Source organism: Leptonotus elevatus, chromosome 19 (genome assembly GCF_054856555.1).
Source record: "Leptonotus elevatus isolate MCC_2025b chromosome 19, RoL_Lele_1.0, whole genome shotgun sequence".
Lineage (NCBI taxonomy): Eukaryota > Metazoa > Chordata > Actinopteri > Syngnathiformes > Syngnathidae > Leptonotus > Leptonotus elevatus.
The window spans coordinates 13,098,788-13,124,415 of NC_141257.1; the positions used below are offsets into that span (position 1 = coordinate 13,098,788).

At 41.6% G+C, this 25,628-nt stretch overlaps 2 protein-coding genes across 5 annotated transcripts; one reads left to right on the forward strand and one right to left on the reverse strand.

The window, feature by feature from the left end:
• Positions 1–180: 180 nt before the first annotated feature.
• On the reverse strand, positions 181–14,842 carry ehmt2 (euchromatic histone-lysine N-methyltransferase 2). Of its 3 annotated transcripts, none has more exons than XM_086063030.1 (27): positions 14,733–14,842; positions 13,794–13,851; positions 13,570–13,692; positions 13,261–13,493; positions 12,930–12,996; positions 11,960–12,042; positions 11,367–11,438; positions 10,983–11,103; positions 10,580–10,666; positions 8,379–8,515; positions 7,945–8,088; positions 7,550–7,869; positions 6,402–6,635; positions 6,222–6,304; positions 6,022–6,128; positions 5,729–5,851; positions 5,549–5,650; positions 4,626–4,730; positions 4,042–4,196; positions 3,746–3,913; positions 3,464–3,608; positions 3,309–3,386; positions 2,488–2,603; positions 2,181–2,267; positions 2,025–2,103; positions 1,783–1,958; positions 181–796 (listed from the first exon to the last, which is right to left on the reverse strand). In XM_086063030.1, exons 1-27 carry the CDS (start codon positions 14,757–14,759, stop codon positions 619–621), a joined length of 3,408 nt encoding a protein of 1,135 aa, XP_085919156.1. In that variant the 5' UTR covers positions 14,760–14,842; the 3' UTR covers positions 181–618. The 3 variants fall into 3 exon arrangements, with proteins under 3 accessions (XP_085919156.1, XP_085919155.1, XP_085919154.1); XM_086063029.1 differs by having other exon boundaries at positions 5,549–5,647; positions 10,983–11,121; XM_086063028.1 differs by having other exon boundaries at positions 10,983–11,121.
• Positions 14,821–25,617, forward strand: LOC147158043 (uncharacterized). Of its 2 annotated transcripts, none has more exons than XM_086063031.1 (5): positions 14,821–15,096; positions 15,612–15,820; positions 15,902–16,096; positions 16,911–17,099; positions 23,659–25,617. In XM_086063031.1, the coding sequence occupies exons 2-5, from the start codon at positions 15,617–15,619 to the stop codon at positions 24,718–24,720; spliced, it is 1,650 nt and encodes a 549-aa protein (XP_085919157.1). In that variant the 5' UTR covers positions 14,821–15,096; positions 15,612–15,616; the 3' UTR covers positions 24,721–25,617. The 2 variants fall into 2 exon arrangements, with proteins under 2 accessions (XP_085919157.1, XP_085919158.1); XM_086063032.1 differs by having other exon boundaries at positions 16,911–17,000.
• The last annotated feature ends 11 nt before the right edge of the window (positions 25,618–25,628 follow it).

Consider the following 25,628-nt stretch of genomic DNA (forward strand, 5'->3'; position numbering starts at 1 on the left):
GGCGACGTCATCTTTATTTGTACGATGCTCTCTGGCTTTCTTCGATCGCAATGGCTAAGCATGTTATGTAACCACATTAGACTATATCAAAGATGGCATGTATAACCCAAATTTAAGCGTGGTTCCTCACTTGTATAGGCCAACACACCTGTAAACATTCAAATATGAATCGTTTTCCAATTTCTTCAAATTTATTACTCTAACTGTATATTTTAAAAAGAGTTAGAAAATAACAACAGTAAAAGGCAACACAAATGGATATGCTATGCCACCAATCCATGACAGGTCATTTCATTTCTGGTTTTCCAGAGTGTGTACAAAAAAGCAGTTTGTTTCTTAGAACCACAGAAAAAAATACAATATGGGTGACATATTAATGCTACAACCTGTTTTGTCAAATATACATTGTTCAACAACAAGCATACATTATGTAAACAAAAATGGTATTTCGACGAAACTGTTACATGTCTTAGCTTGGAGGAAATATTTAGTGACATTGAAAATCAGCCAGTGATTTGGTGGCAAAAGAAATACCATTGAAGAAAGTTTATATATATAAAAAAAAAAGCACCGTACAATCAAAAGCATCATATGAAAGACAAATTCCTATTTCTGTTGTTAAATGCTGGGAATAGTCAACCCACAGTCTGCTCCCAACTCAAGACTGGCCTCCAGTGGAGCCAATCTGCTCTGCTCCAAAGCAATGGCTTCTGCTGAGTGTTTGCATTTCTCCGAGCCACACTGACAGGTAAAGTATTTGCTCTTAATGTCCCAAAATCGATCTCCATAGTCAAACCTATGGAGGAAAACACATTTCGTTATGTTAAAATATTGGTAACCTATGAAATCTAGTCAGTTGCACAGGCATCGCAATTTTAATATGATCACTTATGGCAGGCACCATTGGCCTACTGCTAAAGGTGCCGCTACTTATTGGAATAGTACATTAAAAATGACTTCGAGTAACCAAGGCTTCAACGTAGAGGTGCACCGATCGATCGGCCGGCTGATTTATCAGCCCCGATTTCCTTAGTTTTGGGGGATCGGTGATCGGCCGAGCCCTTAAATATAAACTGATCTTTTCCACCGATCTCATCTCCCTCCTCAGAGGTCTGAAAAAGTCAGCCACTGTCCTCTTCTGCTGAGATGACTAATAGGCTTTTCATTTTTATTGCGCAAAAATACTTAATTTGCAGTTAAAACAAACCGTTTGTATTATTTCACGGATATTGGTCAATGTTTTACAATAAAATAAGATTGGAACTCTAAAGGTGTATGGTGCTTGTTCAATCAATCAAGATCGGCAAAAATCGGGATTGCCAGGTCAGACTTTTTAAAAAAAAATTGTGATCGGTGCACCCTTACTTCAAGGGAAATATAGTACAGTGAGATTTTAAATGGTAAAATATTAAGTAAAAGTACACATTCACAACCCTATTATATGCTATCCATCCCTTGATTTTCTGTCTGGCTTGACCTCATCGATGAGCTAGAGCCTATCCCGGCTGACTGAGGCGGGCTACAGCCTGGACTGGCTACCTGTCTAACGCAGGGCAACTATCATGCAAGCACTCGGAAAACATGCTAATTACTCCACAATGATAATGATACATTTCTTGTATTAGAACTTATTACATAATTGTCACTAGAGAGTGTAGTAGGGGACATAACAGCTAGAGTATTTCATTTCTGATTCTCTCAATGAAGAAAAAAATGGAAGTGCTGGTGACAATAAGCAAATAGCGGTTATATATTGGTGACATGCATTTCAACAAATCGCACCCCAGCTCTTGGCCGCTAAGGATGTCTCTGGAGCTGAAGAAGGCGATGCGTGGAAATCTCAGGTCCTGGTGCAGCATGAACACACGCACCGGGATCAGGTTAGGATCACAAAGGTGGTTGATGAAGCGGCTGATGTTCCCGTAGTAACGGGCATCAATACAGTACACCTCCCCATCCTTCAGAGAAAACACAGGATGTGTTAGACCTGAATTGAGCAGGATACTTTGTGTGCTCAATATTACCTTATTGTCCAGATCAAAAAGGTAGGAGTCATCCTCTCTAACATCTGCTTCAGCATCTGAGATCAGCTCCCCAACATATCTGCGTGGAATAAAGATATTTTAACATCAAACTCCCAGTGGCAAAGAGACCTAAGGGAGTGGATGGTCCTCTCTTACTCGCAGATGAAGCTTCCCTGAGGAATGTCCTGCAACGCTCGCACGCCCCAGCCCATCTTCGCGGTCCTGTAGAGTTGAAGGCGAACTCTGAGGGAATGAGAGGAACATAGTTCAATGGATTGAATGTGAGGCTGGCAAATTAAAAAAACAACAACCTCAAAATCATAAAATTAACAACAGTTTATTCAGGTTATATGCAATGTCATTGATGATTTAATTGACTCCACCCTTGGGCTACGTATTGGGTGATAGAATGTGAAGGTGTAGTGAATCTTGTGGCTGGTCAGCGTTTATTTTGAATACTTACTTGATGCCAGCCTGTACCACCCTATTCTTGCATGTACGGTGACAAGAACAGGCCATGTTGCATTCGAATATTAGGGGAGGTTCGATCTTATTAAATTCTTGAAGCAACCGCTGATCCTGTAAAATAAATATATATACATTTATATATATATATATATTAGGGGTGTCAGGCATTTAAAAATGTTAATCGTAATTAAATGTACAATGAAATGTACAATAAAAGATTTTTCTAGGTTTCATACTCTTGTTAACATAAAAGTGGAAACAAATGTTAAACTAATAGAAATATGGCAACATCTTTTAGTCATTGATACAGTGATTTCATAATTCATAAAATGTTGTTAAAATTAAAAAGATGTATTACTGTACTGTAAAAAAGTGTGATATTGATTTGTGTTGAGGTCATTTTTCTGCCACTAGATGGCATAATTGCATTTGTAAGACATTGGTGACAGCTCAGTGCATTTTTCTTTTCATATTAAGAGCTCAAAGAGATCTAATCTTTATCATGAAGTAACTTGTAAAATTCTGCTTTTTTTTTTTTTTTTTGTAAAATACAACTTGACCCCAATCTCCACAAAAATATGCATAATTATTACATTTATTACTGCTCAATTTTGACGTGGACGTGTCTGCTGTGCTGCGCCTGGAATTTCCCCAGTACAGGCTTTCCAAGTACGGGGCGGTCATTAATCGGGCGTTAAAAAAATTAGTGGCATTAAAGGAATTTTGACACACCTAATATAAAAAATAAAAAAAACACATTATTTTCATTACAACAGTTTTGGATCACAAACCTGATACATTTTGATTTTGTCTTACCTTGTCATACCAGCAACGGATGCTGAGCTGTCCACAGAGGCAGTTACTAGAAGAACAGTCATCAGTGCAGCCACAGTGCTGAGGAAACACGTGACAAATGTCGTCATCAAGTAGCTCATCTTCTTTTGGAGCAAAATAGCAGTCATCGATTTTACCTGTAAATGTGTGATGTTACGGTCTATGTTCATTGCTGACGTTTCACAGTTTTCTGAAACGTATTTGTAGTCTGAAGGACAGCCATCATCGTCTACTGCATTCACACATGGAATGGGTGCATTTTCGTAGCCCTGGGCAATGTCACTGGGACGGCAACAATGAGTAAGCAAGAAAAATGAAAAATTTCATTTTTAAATGTCATTCAAAGAAGCCCACAACAGAAAGAGAACATAGCAACATTTCCTTGATATGTAGCCCATTTGAAATGTCAACAGACCAACCTGCATATAATTCTTTCTGTCCTAAGCATACGATTGGTTATCCCCCTTCGTATCTTCCTGTTGATCTGGAGTGCAACCCATACTGGCGTGTCGGGGCGTGCAAGGGTGAGAGGCGTGTCTCCCTCCCTGTTAATAGTGTCAATATCTGCACCTCTTGAGAGAAACAACCTAAAGTGAAAACACAATTATTATTATCATACTTATTTTTTTAAAGTCATTTCATCGGGTAATTAGACAACCTAATAAGTGTTTTGATGATTTAGCTGAATAATAATGTAGCTAAAAAAACGACTCACGTGACACAATCCAAGTAGCCTTCTCTTGCGGCAATATGGAGTGGTGTGTCGCCATGCACATTAACTGAGGCAAGGGAACAACCAGCATTCAACACCATTTCTGCGATATCCAAATTTCCTGCATAAGCTGCCCAGTGGAGACATACATTCAACTCCTAATGGGGAAAGATGATATTTTAAGCATTATTTATTATTATTATTAGTTATATCCTCTACAACAACTAGTCGCAATTTGTTTTGTCTGTACCAGATTGAGACTTGTTCACTTAAACAAGAAATAAACAGAATTGTGTGAAAGTCTTTTGAAATAGTAAAAATAGTAAATAGTGGCGCAGTGAATGATGAATGCATAAATGATGATTCACCATCATGCAGTGTAAATACATATAGACAACATGTTTTGGTTGTATCCTGATAAAGACATGGATAAATGATTAGATGAAGTCAAAGTATTACTAAAACATATCACAAATACTTTAGTACAGCAATGTATGTATGTACTGAACTATAACATGACAAAAGCCATTATGACAATTTTTTTTTTTTTACTTTTGGAAAGCCTCCAGTTTGAGATATGAGATCACCTTGTCATTGATGGTAACGTCAGCTCCTCGGTTCAGCAGCACTTTGATCACATCCACATGTTTGTGTTCTGCAGCCCAGATGATTGGCGTCCAACCACCGTTATCCTGAGATGAGTCATGAAAATGTGTCAGCGTGGTGTTCTTGTATGCATGAGTGACGCCGTGCATTTTGTAAAAAATGTAAGATATGATTATAAAAGTGGTTGTAGTGGATGTTGATTTATTCCTTCAAACACAATTGAGTAATTTGAAAGTATAGATTTGCTTCCTGATTGCACAATTGGTAAATGCTTGAGCTTTCATAATTTTTCTGTTGATGTTCTTTAAGAGAAAGACAGATACAAATAAGAGTTTGAATAGCGATTAAATGCATTAAGACAAGTTACAAGTTTTGGAATTCTTTATTACACTGAATGTTTTTCAATTGTTTAATACTTAAGCTAAGAATTGCTTTCATACAAATATTTACTACAATTATGGTCAAGTTCATACTTCAGAGGTGTGATGCCCAATTCGGACTTTTGTTAAATCCAATCTTTATGTTATGTTTCTTTTAATATTCTTTCACATTCCAAATACAAATGGGACTTCTAATGTGAACACGCACGCAAATGCATTGGATACATATCTGATTTATATCCACATACAAAAGAGGCCCAGGTTGGGTTTGAGGGGGGAGCAGAAGTGTACTATTGAGCATACATGGAAAAAATCTGATACATGTTGAATATTGGCAAAAAAAATGGAATTGATCTGTTGTGTGAACACAACCTATAACTTTACTACCACATTAGCGTAGCGTAGCAATAGACTACAATTCTTTGCATGCAAACATGTTAAATCACTGCCATGGGAATGGAACTCCGTCTTATATCGAAGACCCCCTATACTGTATTTCATAGCTCAGCTTAAATTTTCTTTACCTGTGAATTCACATCCACTTGCCCTGTTTCCAGCAGTATGTTGACAATTTCAAGGTTGCCCTGTTTGGCCGCATGGTGAAGACCAGTATAACCATCCTCCTCCTCAAACAAAAAAACAAAAACTGAATAAATTAAATAAATCTTGACCAAATGCAAACGTTTACAACAAAAGATACTCACGACATGGTAGACACAGGCTCCATTCTGGATCAGGTATCGAACCACCTCTACGTGATTGTTGACGATGGCTTCTAGGAGTGGCGTTCTCAGGTCTTTGTCCTGGGCATCGATGTTAGCACCCGCCTGCCGGTAAAAGATGATCGTTTAGGGAAGGCACAAAATGTGGAAATGATGAATGCATAAATTAGATTAGATTAGATTAGGTGGATGGATGGATAGATAGATATAGTAGCTATATAGCTACAGTAGCTAGATGGACAGAAAGACAGAGATAGATAAATGGTCTCACACACTTGCAGAAGTATGTAGCAGACTTCCAAAAGACCTCTTTGAGTGGCAGCATGCAGAGCAGAGCGTCGATTCTGAGAGTCAGGCTGGTATGTGGGATCAATGCCCTCCACTTGGATAAACACATTACACACAAAACATTCGCTTTTACAAAGAAGTATCCAAAGCTATATACCACAATGTTGCAGGACCTTTTACAACGTACTTAGCATGAGCAGAACTCTCTGGACTTCGCCTTGTTTGGCAGCAGGGTACAGCTGGCGTGGGTGGAACCTAAGTTTCTTTCTCCTAGGAGGAAATTCCCCAACAATTTTCATAGATTTAGAAAAAAATCTCTCTTTATCTATATCTGACAGAAAGAGTAATACTGCACTTGAGAGCAAACCTTTCGGAATCCTGCGTAAGAATTGCCTTTTGTAGTGCCGCCCTGCTGGGTCCTGATGGAAGTGCACTGGGGCTAACAGCCTTCCCGTTTGGCATACAAACCGACGGCCCCACGCTGTCCACTCCCTCCTCGGGAGGGGGCGCGGTGGTGGCGGATGCAGTTGAAGGCACAGGCTGGGGCGGCTGCTGTTGCTCTACTGTTAGGGTCACCATTCCATGGCTGCGCATACGTGCACTGGTGAAGGCAGTTGTTGGTAAGAAGTACGCTAGATATGAAAATGATTTTTTTTTTCAATCATGTTTAATACATTTTTTTTCTTTTTCATCTACCACTGTTTGATTGCCTTTAAAAATCCCCAGACACCCAAAATAGCATTAAACACATTTTACAACCCATGTCTGATCTTAATCTGTTTATTTACTTAAAGCCGTTCATCTCTTTTTTTTTTACTTTGCCAAGAAATGTAAGCACTAAATGTTGATGAATCAGGCCTGCAAATAAATTAGTTTCATGTTAGTTTCATGTCCTAACACTCATTTGTTTGGGGGAAGTTGGCACCAGTTTGAAATGTGAAATACTGCCACCTACAGCTTAAATGTCAACCCTACACTCAGCTTTTATTTGACATTTTCCACTGGACATGACTTTTTATCTAAAAAAAATTTTTATTATTATAATTTTTTTTTACCGGTACTCATCAAAAAAACTGCTTTTCTGTCATTGCTTTGCTTTCCCTTAAAAAAATACAACATTAGTATATAAATAGTACAACTTTAATCTGTACAACAGTGGTCCTCTACCCTGGTCCTCGTGGACCAATATCCAGCCTGTTTTCCATGTCTCCCACAGCCAACACAGGTGAGTCATATCATCAGCAAGCTCTGGAGAAGCCCGATAATGATCCCCAGCTGTGTTGGCTGTGGAATACATGGAAAACAGGCTGGATACCTGTCCCCGGGGACCAGCATTGAGGACCACTGCTCTACAATATCACATACAACTTTTTATAGCACTAATTATTCGTACAGCTTTTTTCCCCATATCAATAGAATGCTGTATCATGTTGTAAATCAAACTAACACAGAAAATCTTGATTGAGCCAACAATACTAAATAACCGCTAACCAGCGAGCCCGCAAGGAACCATACCTGACAGGCCTTTCAGGCATTTTCCCGTCTTTCATCCCCCCCGTGGAGGCTGTGAGAGAGAGCGCCGAAGGGACAGTTGGCGGCAAAGACGGTGTGGTGGTGGAGGACGCCGACATGGTGACCACCATGGTTGCGGAAGCTGTCGCAGAGCTGAAGGAAGGCATGGTGACCTCCTGGGCCTCAGTGGCATCCTCGCCACAGTGGGGACAGAAAAGCATTCCGCCGTTTAGCCTGCTCCGCCCACCCCCGAGTACCGTGACGCACCCGCGGTGGAAACGGTGGGCGATGCGCTGGTCCGGGCAGCACTCAAGGAATGTTCCCTCGAAGAAGAAAATGGGGATGAGCATGGACAAATAACGCCGATTTGAAAATGACAGCAGCTGCTGCTTACTTACTGCTAAACAAAAGAAACCACAACCAGGACAACAGTGGTGTTTGACCATGTGGGAGCGATGGGTGTCACAAAGCACCATAAGGGGCACCCGGCTCGATGGACGCATGGTCTCTCCTTTGGTCGTCACATTGGTGCAAGCCCTCAGCTGGCAGATTACCCAAAAGAATGGCAGTTAGAAAGATATTCTCAAGCTTTTATCACCCCTCTAAATGAGGACATGCCAGTATCAGGGTTATTAGCTATAATGAGGAAATGTGCTCATCTTCTGCCTCTGACATTAGCAGATGTGAATATAATGTGAATAATGATCTGTTTTGCAAGTTTGGGTAACAGTTTAATGAACTAGCAGAAAATGTATTTAGTCAAACCGTAATTTTCATGCTCATCCTAAATGATGGGATCGCCTGCAGGATACACAAGAAAGTTGCCACAAACCTCTCCATTGCTGCTCTCAGTAGCCATACACTGTCTGCTGACACGGTGGTTGGTGCTGTCAACACGAGGCGCTTCCATCCTGCAGCTGCAAAGGGGAAGCTCCTCCAGTCGCTCCGTGTCCCCTCCATCACTTCCCTCTGTAACAAAGACAGCCCACGATTTTAGACTTTCCACTGATCCAATCGGCTATTATCGTATTGGCCGATAAAACCTGCCACAGTTTGGCTTCAGCCCCTGATGCTACCTAGCTAAAAGGTAAACAAGCACCGTGAGAGCTAGCTAGCTAGCACCTGGGGCTAAAGCCAAACTGCGGCAGGGTTTTTACTTTCTGGACCTGGATTTGCCACCTCTGCCGATATTTGGGATTTTTTTTCACCTGTAATCAGTGCACTGATCTTTGACCGAGTCAGGGAATTAAGACAATACCGTCACTGTGTTGTATTTTGATCAATATTGTGTTTGTGGAAAATTAATTGAGCAGAAAAATGCACCTGTTTGTATCCATCTTAGAGGGTGGCCATTTTGCCTCGTACAGCCACTTGCTGTCGACTGAAAATGACATCACAATGCCTAAGAGCTGAGGTAATGACCTGATTAATACTTTGGTTAATGCTAAACACTATTGCTAACTTGGTACAGTGCAATAGCTATAAACAAGTAAATACACTTACCAGGTACTGTATGCCAACTTACTTGCTCACCAAAATCACCCCTCAAAAGTCGGATTTCTAAATCCCGTGTATAATTCACAATTGCTGTTATCCATGCTAAAAGCCTGATGCATTAGACAAATATTTTTTCCCAAATAAAGATTCTACTTTGTGTGATTTATCAAAGGGGACATGGCAATCTACTAACATTTTAATGGTACAGTTTAAAATACTCTAGTACAGTCTGACATATTCATCAACTATTAATCCTCAACACATTGGTACCAGTACTAATGTTTAACATAAACATTTAACATGGTGCACTCTATCTATCACTAGAAGTCGTCCTAAAGCCCTGAACTGCTGTCACCTCGCTGCTGTCCTCGAGTGCTCATTAAAAGCTGTCAACTCAAGCAACTACCTCGTCACTCATTTCCACAGTTTTACTTGTCCTTCTACAGATTACACCTCTTTGATATATATATATTTTTTTTTTTAACAAGAAATGCATGTTACTCTCATGAAATTATGGTATTCAAAAATGTTTAACTTTTTTGCTTCTCGTCTTGAGCTTGATGGTGTGATAAACAACATATTGAGCAGATAAATCACATCTCAGGAATTCTTGTCTGGAATGCAAGAAATCTATAACAGGTGCGTGAGCTGTCTAAATTCCTGTAATTTCCCAGTAAGCATACATTTTGATTAGGGGTGTTAGAAAAAATCGATTCGGCAATATATCACGATATTACAGCGCGCAATTCTCGAATCGATTCAATATGCGGCCGACATCATTTTTTTTATGGGAATATTCAACAAAACGTCTTACTTAGGGTTAGGATTTACACATTAAGCATGGAAGAATGTTATATTAATGGAACATTAAGCCTTAATATTTTTATTTCAGTGCTGTTCAAACATGAAACAGACTACAACCTCTTTGTTAAATGCAGTGGCTCAGTTATAAGCCTGAATTTTCATATAAATAAATACATTTTCATACAAATCTTACAGTGCACATGTACAAGTTTACTGATTGGTATTTTCTAAATTTGAATTTTAAAAAAATCGCAATAATCAATTTATAGATTTGCATCAAGATTAATCGGTATCGAATAGAATCGTGATACAAATCGAATCGCCAGGTACTAGGCAATTCACACCCCTAATTTTGATGACCAGTTGAATGACACTATACTTTCCCTACAATTCCATGGGTGTAACATTATAAATTAGAAGATCGGAGAAAACTCTATTATTTCAAACAAACTAAAGTCTACGTACGTGTAAACAATCGTTTATTTGGTAATAAGACTGAATGAGGGGGCTGAGAATAATACTACTGCAGTTAGCTCAAATGAAAACTGCAGGTTACAATTACTGATCACCAGGACCTCAACATAGTCAATCACCATTTAAACCCAAATTATCTTTGAGTAAGACGATTTTAGTTGTGATGTTTGACACTTTTCACTCTGAATGTTAAATGTTAATGTGTTTCTAACAGTGTCCTCATGACAAAAGACACATGTCCTAAATCTATAAACCTACCATGATGAGGTGAGAGTGTCAGGCTATCGGCAGCAGCAATGTCCAGTGCATCTAAGGGAACCTCTGTGTACTCACTGGACCTTCCATCTGAAAAGCGCAAAAAGCATACCAGAACAAGTGGCTTGCTGTTATTCATGTGATATTCTTGGGACATAAAACAATTAAAAATAGTTCTAGTTCCACATGTAATGTTACAATAGCCTAAAGCTGAACTTGTAATAAACCTCACTTAATTGATTGTGTAAAAAAAATATCTTTGGGGATCGGAAGTTTTGGTCATGAGTTAGATATTAGTTACAGCACTGGTTATAAATAGACAACAATCAAATGAAATAATAATTCCTAATTTTACTGTTGGTGCAAAACAGATTTAATGGCTCGAAACTGCGCTTATGCCACTCACCTCCAACTGTCTCCAGCACATCAGCGCTGTTTCTGTTTTTCACCTGATCCACCTGTTTCCATGGAAACTCTCCAGACTTGATCTGAATCTGTGTGTCTGTTTGCGATTCAGAATCTGATTCCTGAGAAGAATGTTCAATCTGATAAAACATGTTCAATGCATGTGATGTTGCAGTCACATCACCATCTTCACAAGACATCCGTTGAATTTTTAATTCTTGAATGAACTATAAAGAATGGCCTGTGACCTTTTAAAAAGGCATACCCAAAAATATATTGTCTATCCCATTTTTTTAAGTGTACAAACATTTAAGGAACAGTAAGCTGTTACCGATAATCTACTAAATTGGAAACTTTAATACCAAGTAGAACAAAACTCACTTACATGATCTGACATGTTCACGGAGCCCTCTGTGTCTTGAACATTCTGCCTTTCTGTTCCACCAACATCTTCAAACTATTTACCAAAATCAATAATGATTAGCCCATAAGTAGCAGTACAGATTATTCATCACAGAAAAACGCTACCATAAGTTGTTCACACTTGCAGATGTGTTGGTACCATAAAGGTAAACAATTACTTCTCATTTTACCGTGACAATAATACTGTAAAAATATTGACCATACACATTTTTCTGCAGCATTTGTCCCCATTACGGTCACGGGACCCTATTCCAGAAGATTTTGGACTACAGGTGATGTCATCTTCAGTCGACAGCAAGTGGAAAAAATCATTTTTTTTAAAGTTATTAATTGTACAAGAAAAATAATGAAGTTATCAAATTCATTCTGGACAAAATATTAACTTTTTACTGCTGAAAATGGCTCAATGAGTCAAGTATCCCTTTAAAGCACTAAAGAAACAATTCCTGTGTTGTCCTTTCACTTGGCGGGCTTTATAATTACATGGCTTTCTAAACCAATCCACCACTCAAGTCATTTACAAATTTTGTGTGTAGCTTTCCAACTTTGACTTACCGTCTTTTGTGTACTGTCAGAAAAGCTCTCACACTTCTCAGGAGAGCTGGAAGATAATTGGCCAAGTTTTCTTTTTTTTGCAACTGTTGAGAAAGAGACATAACTTTTATCATTTATTTTCACAATGACAGCAAAACAAACGAGGATATTTTGGTATCTGTCATCGGGTTGTGTTGTGTGCAGTGTGACTGTGTGGTTTATGGGGATTTCTGTAATAGTGACAAGTGGATATAGAGCTGGACACTTATTAATTTATCTTCCTGACATATTAAAATATGGAACCTCTAGATTCTAATAGGGATGTAACGATCTCCAAATGTCACGATACGATAATTATCACGATATTGTGGGGAGGATGGCGATATTAAAAATGGTCATGATATTGTAAATGAAAAAAACCACAATATTTTGCTTTTGCACATAACAGCAATGCACATAAACAACCTACAATCTCTGATAACACTTAATATTGAGACACTTACTTGCTAATGCACACACACATTGAATTCCTCCACATATTGACTCGATTCACAAGCATATTACATTCCCTTTCATTTGACGATTAGCGTGGATTTTAAACATAGAAGGGCCAAAACCTGCCTTGTGAAAATTAAACTGCATTAAAAAAACTAACCACCAGAGGGTGCTGGAACTGCACAAATGAAAATCAACTTGACATTTTTAACAGATGTTCTGCTTTTAATATTGTGACATGACGACGACAATATATTGTGGCAGTTTTAATATTGCGATATCAAGATATTGCCGTTATCGTTACATCCCTAGATTCTAATGCTCCTAAGATTGCACAGTTTAAGTTTTAACCAATATTTTTTGCCTTGGAAGTTGGATAACAGTAATGGATGTGCAAAAGAGTTGTGAGCAAATGTCACTGTACATTGTATGTGAGATAATGTAATCCCAAAACAGAATTTTCTGTATATTATTCCAAGTGATGAAAGATGCTCACCAGTATCAGTGTCAGAGGATGACCCTGATGGAATCACAGGCGCAGTGGGTGTGTCAGTTTGGCTCCTCTGTATAACAAAGTAGTTAGTTACAAAAATGCTAATGAATATAATAAGAATATGCCACATATGATATATGTGTGTGTAGTATTGGCTCACAAAGACACATTGTAAAGTAGAGTTAGAGCGTTATCAAATACTTCATCACCAACATAGGGGGGGGGGGGGGTTCCTCAGGTTACAACAGCATGAACATATGACACGTGACGCATGAACTAGTTTGCGATGTGATGCAGCACAAGGTCCTATATCACAAACATGAAGCATATTTACCTGCATTGGTGGAAGCCGGGTCATTGTTTTACGTGCCCGATGGATTTTGGGTGATTCCGATAAGGGAGAGGGAGAAGACGACGATGGAGGTGCAGAGGGCAGGACAGGTTTACTACTAACAGGCCCAGAAACACTCATCTTTGCTCGGCCTGGGGATTGCGTCGTAGACGTAGAAGGAGAGGAGGCCAACAAGGAGGAGGTCACGGGTAGGGGTATGGATTTGGCTGCATATCCTTTAAGGGAGAAGTCAAATTTAGTACAAATGATGTTAATGTAGTAAATTGTGGACATTCACAAGCAAAATATCACCTGGAGGTGGTTTGTTCAGTGGTGAGGATGCTCCATCCTCCCCGTTTTTGGTTACATCCTTTGCAGGCTGCTGAGAACCGCCTGCTAGCTCTGTTTTTCTGGCAACGGCATCCATGGTGACATCTGCATTATATGAAGGTAAAAAGTAATTTATTGAAACAAATACATTACGTATCCAGTATTCACCTATTACACAGAGAAAATAAACGAAATTGGGTACATACCCTCCTTGACTTGACTTGGGCCAGCTATGGCCTCTGAGACATTTTCTTCTAGAGACTCCTGGAAAATAAACAAGACAATATCCAAAACAATTCATCTATTTTTTTGAGTCAATTTATTGATTTGTTGTGTGCATATGGAGACGTACAGTGAATATAAAAAGTCCACACACCCCTAATCAAGTGCCAGATTTTTGTGATGTAAAAAGTAAGACCAAACTTTTTCCAACTTTAATGTGACCTAAAAATTATACAACTCATTTGAAAACTGAAATATTTTAAGGAGAAAAACACAAAAAGTACAGTTTAGATGCAAAATCACTGCAACGACAAATAAAAGTTCAGTAATTAAACGTGCACAAATATATTGCCATCGACTGCCATTATGTTTATATTTCAACCAATGGCTGACCGACTTGGTGTTTACGTCAAATGCCGCCATCAGTAAAGCAACCCATTCATCACAATCGAGCAAAACATCCATCCACCATCCCTTTTTCAAAAGGACCCAACTTAAGCAATAGTGCACAAAGGCATCACAGCTAAAGAGCGACTGAAAACAAAAATACAAAACATTGTCAAATGTACAATTAGACCACGTTTATGACTCGACGAGTTCAGATCCATACAACTGTATGGGATGAATTACCCTATAGATAAAAGAACACGATCTCAACAGAAACGCAAAAAGAATATCTGAGATAAACGGGATCACATACATCGTAGTACAGTCATTTTAAACACAGCACTGTTACTTGCTAACAATCACAATTGCTAGCAGTTTAGCACAACTTGGCAGCAAACAGTTCCCGTAACCAACACATAAAACGCTGCCACATTCTAACATCCCTATGCTTTAAGCGTCATGTTTCGCTATGCATAACAGTGTGTTTTCAAATGTATTCATCTTTTTTTCCTGGCGTAATGTGTGTTCTTTACTACCTTTGTCGCAGGCTCAGACGCCGACATTTTTCCCAATGAGCGTAAACGTACGTGAACGTGCCTACGTCACACTCCAAGCCCCGCCCCCACTCGACGTTATTGATTTTAAAACCCGCTGATCAGAAATCAGTATACACCATCGCGCTTAAGGAGGACCATAGCGTAAACCGAACCATATAACCGACTCAAAGTTTGCTGTTGTCACGGGATGCTTTTCATCCAGACAGGTCGTAAAGTAAACAGTCTGGCTTGAGCAGCAAGCAGCGAAAGGAAGGAAGAAGACTGGAACTAAAATAAATAAATAAATCAGCGCCTGCCGAGTGACTACATCGGTTTGGAAAACTCGACGAAATAAGAGGGGGAGGTAAGTGCATTCAAAGTTAAAAACTGCAACACGATAAAGTGACGATGTTTCGTTTGTGCGTGAGTGGTCAGATGCCAACAAGCTAACCTGTTTGCTAACGCTAGCTGCTATTTGTACTGCGTGGATTAGCTGGGAAGGGTGTAAAAATAGTAATCATTGATCAATAACCTCATTTATTATTCTCTTTGCAGTTTATCATAACAATTGATGGTTTTGGAGACACCGAATTTAGCTGACTTTTCATTGCCGCTCACTTATTTATATTTGGATTATATATGTTTGTTGTTGTTTTTTGCAAAGATTATTGTTTATACCGCACTATTCTTTTTTGTCAGCATGTATTTTATGCTAGCTATCACATCTTAAATTCCATAGTACACTGTATATTGTATTCCTTTCCAAGTGTTCCGAGTGTTGTTATAACACGTGCTTTACGTCGACAATATATAACTCATGTGCAGTCATCTGCAAATGAAGTTGCTTAAAAGTGACACCTAAATGCTCCATCTCTTCAGACACGATGGAGATGCTGTGTTTCCGCTTGCCCGGCCATGGGGACATGACCCTCAAACACATGAATTCTTTGAGATTTCGCCAGCATTTTTGTGATGTCACCATATTGACCAGCAACAACCAAACATTCAGGGGACACAAGGTAGTGCTTGCTGCTTGCTCACCCTTCTTGAGAGACCAGTTCCTCCTCAACCCTTCATCTAAGCTTCAGGTAGATAAGGAATGGCAATTTGCACAATGCCATTGTGTCTGTCCTGTGATAAACAATGCTCTCTTTCTCATAAATGTCCAGGTGTCAATGCTGCACAGCTCTTCAGTCATGTGTGATTTGCTACAGTCCTGCTACACTGGTATTCTACAATTTAAACCAGAGGAGATAGTCAACTATTTGACTGCCGCAAGTTACTTGCAGATGGAATATATTGTAGAGCGCTGTAGGGATGCTCTGAAGAAGTACATGCAGCTGAAAACCCCTAATCCACTGAAGGTTAGTCACCCAAAGTTGTTTTTGCTAAAAGAGAAAAAAACACTACCATTGTTTTATTTCAGTGTAATATTCTTTAAAAAAATATATATATATATAAAAAAAAATACAGTAAATTGCCCTAAAAGTCATGTAATAAAATGATTGTTTTTGTTTTATTATTTGCAGTTGAAATAGTATTTAGAATGTCTTCCTATAGAACACATTCCAATGCTTTTAGCCTAATTGAAAACTCCCAAAACGCCCAAAGGCTTAAATGTGAGTGTAAATGTTTGTCTATATTTGTCCTGGATTGACTACTCACAACCTCCTTTAGAGGGCAAGTGCTATAGAAAATGGATGGATGGATAGTTCTACACGTTTATGACAGTTAAGAATGTTAGTGTTACCTTAAACATGAGCTCATCTGGTTAATAAACCTTTTATGAGCGACAGTTGCACTCTTAATTTGTATTGCTTTCTATAGGGACCATCATGCTTTATATGATTATTTCTCTACCTGCAGGCAAGCACCATATTGATTCCGAATGATGTTCAACAGAAAATAGTCAACCTAGCCGATCAATGAACCAATCTAAAATAAGTGACCCTATTGATTTTTTAAAGGAGTCAAAGATAAAAGCCTACTGAAATCATTATGTCAGAGAGAAAAGAATCCAGCAATTTTGGAGGTCAGCTGATCCAGAACCTGGTGTCATGAATCACATATTTTGCTAATGGTCATTTTGTATACGTTTGTGGGATCTCTTCATTCTTTTTTTTATGCCGATTTGCAATCAATTTGAGCTCTCATTATTTTCTTTTCCACATGTCGCAGATAACTACAGAGGAGAGACCGCCTCAGCCTGTGATTGTCAGCGGCAGCATTCATTCCATCGCATCACCCCTTGGCAGCCGACCTTCCCCCGTGCGTAGTTTAGAAGTACACTTGATGGAAGAGAACCGCACACAGCAAAGCAGTCAGCACCATAATGGCAGTCCTTTGGTGGAAAAAACATCTGTGAAGGTGTGTGTGTTCCCAATTGACAGCCATGTTCCACCAAGTAGTATAATACAGTGCAACTTTCCACTCTGGAATGCTGAATCTGGCTCTCCACTTCTACAATGTGGTGTGTTGCTGCATCATCAACACAAGCAGCATGGCATCACAACAGCATGAGTTTTAACTTGTGAAAGGAGGATCTTCAAATGTTGACCAATCAACAAACTGCATTTATCTCAGAAATTTGGTACATTGCGATGTATAGGACTTGCAGAGGTGGCAAATGCAGCTCCGTTCCGTCTTCAATTCCGCTCATCCGGGGTCGAGTCGCAGGGGCAGCAGCTTTAGCAGGGAAGCCCAGACTTCCCTCTCCCCAGCCACTTCAGCCAGCTCCTCCGACGGGATCCCAAGGCGTTCCCAGGCCAGTCGAGATATGTAGTCTCTCCAGCGTGTCCTGGGTCGTCCCCGGGACCTCCCGCCGGTAGGACATGCCCGGAACACCTCCCCAAGGAGGCGTCCAGGAGGCATCCGAACCAGATGCCCGAGCCACCTTAACTGGTTCCTCTCAACGCGGAGGAGTAGCGGCTCGATGCTGAGTCCCTCCCGGATGACCGAGCTTCTCACCCTATCTCTAAGGGAGAGCCCGGCTACCTTGCGGAGGAAACTCATTTCGGCCGCTTGTATCCGGGATCTTGTTCTTTCGGTCACGACCCACAGCTCGTGACCATAGGTGAGGGCAGGAACGTAGATCGGCCGGTAAATCGAGAGATTTGCCTTTCGGCTCAGCTCCTTCTTCACCACAACGGACCGATACAGCGTCCGCATCACTGCAGACGCTGCACCGATCCGCCTGTCGATCTCCCGCTCTAACCTACCCTCACTCGTGAACAAGACCCCAAGATACTTGAACTCCTCCACTTGGGGCAGGATCTCATCCCCGACCCGGAGAGGGCACTCCACCCTTTCCCGACTGAGGACCATGGTCTCAGATTTGGAGGTGCTGATCCTCATCCCAACCGCTTCACACTCGGCTGCGGATCGCTCCAGTGAGAGCTGGAGATCACGGCTTGAAGAAGCCAACAGCACCACATCATCTGCAAAAAGCAGAGATGCAATGGTGAGGCCACCAACGCTTCGGCTACGCCTAGAAATTCTGTCCATAAAAGTTATGAACAGAATCGGTGACAAAGGGCAACCTTGGCGGAGTCCAACCCTCACAGGAAACAAATTCGACTTACTGCCGGCAATGCGGACCAAACTGTGACATCGGTCGTACAGGGACCGAATAGCCCGTATCAGGTGGCTCGGTACCCCATACTCCCGAAGCACCCCCCACAGGACTCTCCGAGGGACACGGTCAAACGCCTTCTCCAACTCCACAAAGCACATGTGGACTGGTTGGGCGAACTCCCACGCACCCTCGAGGACCCTGCTGAGGGTGTAGAGCTGGTCCACTGTTCCACGGCCGGGACGAAAACCACACTGCTCCTCCTGAATCCGAGATTCGACTTCCCGACGGACCCTCCTCTCCAGTACCCCTGAATAGACCTTACCTGGGAGGCTGAGGAGTGTGAGCCTTCTAAAGTTGGAATACACCCTCCGGTCCCCTTTCTTAAAAAGGGGAACCACCACCCCGGTCTGCCAATCCAGAGGCACTGTCCCTGATGTCCACGCGATGTTGTAGAGACGTGTCAACCACGACAGCCCCACAACATCCAGAGCCTTTAGGAACTCCGGGCGGATCTCATCCACCCCCGAGGCCTCGCCACCGAGAAGCTTTCCAACCACCTCAGTGACTTTGACCCCAGAGATAGGGAAGCCCACCTCAGAGTCCCCAGACCCTGCTTCCTCAAAGGAAGGCGTGTCAGTGGAATTGAGAAGGTCTTCGAAGTATTCTCCCCACCGATTCATGACGTCCCGAGTCGAGGTCAACAGCACCCCATCTCCACTATACACAGTGTTAATGGCGCACTGCTTTCCTCTCCTGAGACGCCGGATGGTGGACCAGAACTTCCTCGAAGCCGTCCGGAAGTCGTTTTCCATGGCCTCACCGAACTCCTCCCATGTCCGAGTTTTTGCCTCCCCGACCGCCGAAGCCGCATTCCGCTTGGCCAGCCGGTACCTGTCAGCAGCCTCCGGAGTCCCACAGGCCAAAAAGGCCCAATAGGACTCCTTCTTTAGCTTGACGGCATCCAGCGGGTTTGAGGATTGCCGCCACGACAGGTACCAACCACCTTACGGCCACAGCTCAGATCGGCCGCCTCAACAATGGAAGCGCGGAACATGGTCCACTCGGACTCAATGTCCCCCGCCTCCCCCGGGACAAGGGAGAAGTTCTGCCGGAGGTGGGTGTTGAAACTCTTTCTGACAGGGGATTCTGCCAGACGTTCCCAGCAGACCATCACAATACGTTTGGGTCTGCCTGGTCGGACCAGCATCTTACCGCGCCCATCGGGGCCAACACACCACAAGGTGGTGATCAGTTGACAGCTCCGCCCCTCTCTTAACCCGAGTGTCCAACACATACGGCCGCAAATCCGATGACATGACTACAAAGTCGATCATCCCACTGCGGCCTAGGGTGTCCTGGTGCCAAGTGCACATATGGACACCTTTGTGTTTGAACATGGTGTTCGTTATGGTCAGTCCGTGGCGAGCACAGAAGTCCAATAACAAAACGCAGCTCGGGTTTTGATCGGGGGGGCCGTTCCTCCCAATCACGCCCCTCCAGGTCTCACTGTCATTACCCACGTGAGCGTTGAAGTCCCCCAGCAGAACGAGGGAGTCCCCAGAGGGAGCTCTCTCCAGCACACCCTCCAAGGACTCCAGAAAGGGTGGGTACTCTGAGCTGCTGTTCGGTGCATAAGCACAAACAACAGTCAAGACCCGTCCCCCCACCCGAAGGCAGAGGGAGGCTACCCTCTCATTCACCGGGGTAAACCCCAACGTACAGGCGCCTAGCCGGGGGGCAATGAGTATGCCCACACCTGCTCTGCGCCTCTCACCGTGGGCAACTCCAGAGTGGAAGAGTGTCCAGCCCCTCTCGAGAGGATTGGTACCAGAACCCAAGCCATGTGTGGAGGCGAGTCCGACTATATCTAGTCTATATCAGCCTCACACACCAGCTCGGGCTCCTTCCCTGTCAGAGAGGTGACATTCCATGTCCACAGAGCTAGCTTCAGTAGCCGGGGGTCGGACCGCCAAGGCCCCCGCCTTTGGCTGCCATCCAACTCACTGGGCACCCGACCCCTTTGGCCCCCTCCACCGGTGGTGAGCCCATGGGAAGGGGGACCCACGTTGCCTTTTTGGGCTGTGCCCGGCCGGGCCCCATGGGTATAGGCCCGGCCACCAGACGCTCGCCTTTGAGCCCCACCTCCAGGTAAATTTGCCCCTCCGTGAGTCATCACCTTATCGTGGTGGAGGGGTTTGCGTGTTCCAATGAGCCTAGGAGCTATGTTGTCCGGGGCTTCATGCCCCTGGTAGGGCCACCCATGGCAAACAGGTCCTAGGTGAGGGACCAGACAAAGCATGGCTCAAATGACCCCAATGATGAACACAAACTTTTGGATCTTCGTTTCCAACTCCATAAAGTAAAAACCCTGCCACAGTTTGGCTTTAGCCCCAGGAGCTAGCTAGCTAGCTAACATCAGAGGCTAAAGCCAAGCTGTGGCAGGGTTTTTACTTTCTGGACCTGGATTTGCCACCTCTGAGGTACCACACTCAATTTAGTGAGGGAAAGCACCCTAAACAGCAAACTCAACTACATGTGGCTCTTTAGTCCCTCTCCTTTGGCTCCCTTTGGATCTCTATAAAGAAAATTAATATTATTTTACATATTTAAGTTTTTTGCTTTATTTTTTGGATAAAATATTCTTTAAAATGAATTAAAATTAATAATTAAATATTAAAAAATGGTCTGGGTCCAAATTTTTACGTTGTCAGAAAAACAGAGATGACAGATAGATGAAAACGTTTTTTAAATTATCTAAAAATGTCAAAAACGTTACCAAAAAAATGACCAAGAAGAGGAAAATCAGAAAATTACCATAATATGTCAATGAACAGAAAATTTATTTTAAGAAAAGACAGGAAAGAAAATATTTAAAAAGTAACCACAAAAATGTCCAAAAACTAAATAAAAAATGACCATACAATGTCCACAAAAATGTCAGAAAATTGGTAGCAAAAAAGTCATGAAAACATGTAAAAAATAAATTTTTAAAAATTTCCGTAAAATGAAGAGGTAGAAAAATTGTACATAAAATTGCCAAAAATGTCAGAAAAGTCTAAAAATGTATGAAAAATTAAATCTGAAAATTTACCCCAAAAATCCAAAAAGGAAAGGAAGAAGAAAATGAATGTGTACGTATTGGATGCTGCGCTCATATTTTTATGTTGTGGTGCAGCTCTAATTTAGCTCTTGGGCCCTCAGTACATTAGACCATTGGTTCTAAACCCCGGTACTCGTATTCAGCCTGTTTTCCATGTGTCCATCAGCCAACACAGTTTTCAGGCTTCATGCAGAGCTTGCTGATCGTTTGAAACACCTGTGTTGGCTGTTGGAGACATGGAATACAGACTGGATAGGGGTACTCGAGAACCGAGGTTGAGAACCACTGCATCAGTCTAATAATAAACACACAGTTTCCTTCATCACAATCTTCAAATGTTGAGCGACTCCAGGCCCATTTTAGGTGATTTATTTGGCCTAAAATGGCTCTTTTGCTGACCCCTGCCTTATACCTATGTTTTGAATTTTGGGGGGGGGGGGGGGGGGGAGATTAGTTCATTTTTCAATAAAGGAGGGTTTGGTGAATGTGCATAGGAAATTACATTACATAACTCATTCACTCCCAGCCATTTTCACTGAAGCAACCCCCTTCACTCCTGGTTTTTGCTTTATTTTTTGGATAAAATATTCTTTAAAATGAATTAAAATTAATAATTAAATATTAAAAAATGGTCTGGGTCCAAATTTTTACGTTGTCAGAAAAACAGAGATGACAGATAGATGAAAACGTTTTTTAAATTATCTAAAAATGTCAAAAACGTTACCAAAAAAATGACCAAGAAGAGGAAAATCAGAAAATTACCATAATATGTCAATGAACAGAAAATTTATTTTAAGAAAAGACAGGAAAGAAAATATTTAAAAAGTAACCACAAAAATGTCCAAAAACTAAATAAAAAATGACCATACAATGTCCACAAAAATGTCAGAAAATTGGTAGCAAAAAAGTCATGAAAACATGTAAAAAATAAATTTTTAAAAATTTCCGTAAAATGAAGAGGTAGAAAAATTGTACATAAAATTGCCAAAAATGTCAGAAAAGTCTAAAAATGTATGAAAAATTAAATCTGAAAATTTACCCCAAAAATCCAAAAAGGAAAGGAAGAAGAAAATGAATGTGTACGTATTGGATGCTGCGCTCATATTTTTATGTTGTGGTGCAGCTCTAATTTAGCTCTTGGGCCCTCAGTACATTAGACCATTGGTTCTAAACCCCGGTACTCGTATTCAGCCTGTTTTCCATGTGTCCATCAGCCAACACAGTTTTCAGGCTTCATGCAGAGCTTGCTGATCGTTTGAAACACCTGTGTTGGCTGTTGGAGACATGGAATACAGACTGGATAGGGGTACTCGAGAACCGAGGTTGAGAACCACTGCATCAGTCTAATAATAAACACACAGTTTCCTTCATCACAATCTTCAAATGTTGAGCGACTCCAGGCCCATTTTAGGTGATTTATTTGGCCTAAAATGGCTCTTTTGCTGACCCCTGCCTTATACCTATGTTTTGAATTTTGGGGGGGGGGGGGGAAGATTAGTTCATTTTTCAATAAAGGAGGGTTTGGTGAATGTGCATAGGAAATTACATTACATAACTCATTCACTCCCAGCCATTTTCACTGAAGCAACCCCCTTCACTCCTGGCTGTTTTACTGGATTTTGACTGATTCTGCAAAGCCCATAGAATATTGTGTTCTATTGCTATAAAAACATGGAACCTACCAAAAGAAAGATTAGAGTCTCTTCTTTCATCAGGAAAAAAAAGTATATTTCTATCTATTTCCGTTTTGCAGCAATTAGCATTAGAATATAGCTAAATTTCATAATTAAGCACAAATCTGTTTATACCAGTGGGTAAAAGAGCTTTTTGCAACATGGCCCTGGTTGATCTCTTATACTCTGCTGCCACCTGCTGGACGTGTTTTAGTAATAACTAACATTGCTTTAAGCCACCTCCTCATGTCAGAAGCTGCATCAAAGCCTTTGGTATGCTCTTGCATAAAAACAACAACATAGAAACGTATAAATACGTTTTTGGGAGGGAAGCACAAAGTATCAAAATAACATACTTGCACATTTTTGTATTTGAATGAGTTAATGTGTAAATTTTGTCCATCCATTGCTTTAAGGGACTGCTTCAGGTCAGAGGCTGCATCAAAGCCTTCTGTATGCTCTAGCATAAAAAAAAAGAAGTTTTTATATGTTTTTGGGAGCAAATGAGTTAAGAACCATAATAGTAGTGTAAACACTGTTGTTTCCAATATTACGCTAATGTCTCTATTTTTGACACAGGATAATGCATCAGGCCAGAGTGGAGATGCCCAACGTGATATGTTCCAAGTTTACATCTCTGATGAAGAGCAGAACAATGTCAAGGAGGAAGAGGCCGGCGCTCCCATTGATGAGAATAGGGATGCCCGTTCCCCTGCAGCAGACAAGGAGGTTGCAGGAGAGGGTGGCGAATATGACTTGAATCCAACAGCTCAAATCCCTGACACTGACGGCTTCTCAAGGGAAGGACTGCGTGCTTTCAGACACAGGCTATCTGAACCTAGCTGTGGCCGAGGGCGAGCAACGGGGAGGGGTTTCAAGAGGAGACGGTGGGTGTCATCCCAGGAGAAAAAATCAGCCTCCCAAGATTTGTGGTATCTCGCAGGGACAGCTGGCGGCTTTGGGATGGACCTCAGCGAGGGGCTCAAGACGGGAAGTTTATTCTCAGTTGACCTTCCGCGATTGGACTTGAATCTAGATGACACTCAGGGGGATAAGTCTTTGCCACTGGCTGCCAATAGTTTGACACATTTCCCAGTGGAAGAGTCTGGCGATGCCGGTGAGGGGAGTTGTCGGCTCAATGCCGGTACGAGCGAGGGCGGGGACGAGTCCGTCGCCGTGGTGGGCTCTACATCCAGCGTAACCGGGCCCGTCATCTGTGAGCACTGCGGCGTGACGTGCCCCTCGACTCACGCCCTCGCCATGCACTACTGCTCCGCTCACCAGGTTTACGCCTGCCCCTTCTGCGACAAGCAGTTCCACCACTCCTACAACCTGAACCGACACATGTCCTTGCACCGGGGCAACGGCAAACCCCACCAGTGCCCCCTGTGCTCCAAGGGCTTCACCCAGCGCTCCACGCTCCTCGACCACATGAACCTCCACAGCGGCGAGCGCCCGCATCGCTGCGCGTACTGTCACGCCCGCTTCGCCCACAAGCCCGCCTTACGGCGCCACCTGAAGGAGCAGCACGGCAAAACAACAGTGCAGAATTCCATTCACGAGCAGGAGGAGCGGGAGAGATCGCTCGGTAGGATACGAGAAGAAGCGCAAGAATGTCCAGTTACGCAGCAAACGTCTTAAAAACCAAAGAATTTCAGGCTAAACTAGTTTGATCTGGTAAACAAAGTTTAGCTGTGAGGCCTTTAAAATCTGTGTCATTTTAGTCTTAAAGAACTGACTTTATTATTTTGTATGTTGTATATGTAGTTGCGTGTAGTGTAATGTCTTTAATGGGCAAAAAATATTTTTTTGCTGTGAAAAAAAATGCTGGTTTTAATGAATTGTAAATATTGTATTCCATCTAAAAGGCATTCCGAGGAATCTTTGGGGCCTAAGTCTGTTCACACTTATACACTGCCTAATATGGGGCCTTATATTTAAGGTTTGTTCGATTTATGGTTCCTTTGAAGCATCAATGATTTGGACCTCTGGTAATTACTGTTGTTCAAAGAAATAAATATTTGAGGTCGGTTTTCCTGTTAATTTACTGTACATCAAATATTTACATTTTTAAGTAACGGTCAGATGCAAGGTTTAAACAGGAATAGTGTACAAGAAATGTACAGGTAGCACTAATACTGTAATAACTTAATAATTTCATACATTTATGCTAAAGAAAGAGTACAGTTAATTAGAAATGTATCACACCCTGTCAACATTTTGTGTTAAAAGTGAAGTTATTAATTTTAGCTGGAAATGGCATAAGTGGCAAGACTGTAAAAAATCGATTCTCATTTAGTACGATTCAGAATCGATTTTAAATGTCACAAAATCGAATTTATTTAAATTATTTTATACTGTCTTGCCTTTTTCTGTGTGTGCCTTTTTGGAGCGCTGTTCGTGTTGTACCCGATTTGGCCAATTAGGGGCAGTGTGGTTCCACGCGGTCTAATACACTGTTAAGTTGTAGCCACATTAGAGAGTAGAAGGAAAAAGTCACGATCAAGTTATTCCAATAAAAGTCATTTTTTTACAGTGTGGAGCCGTTC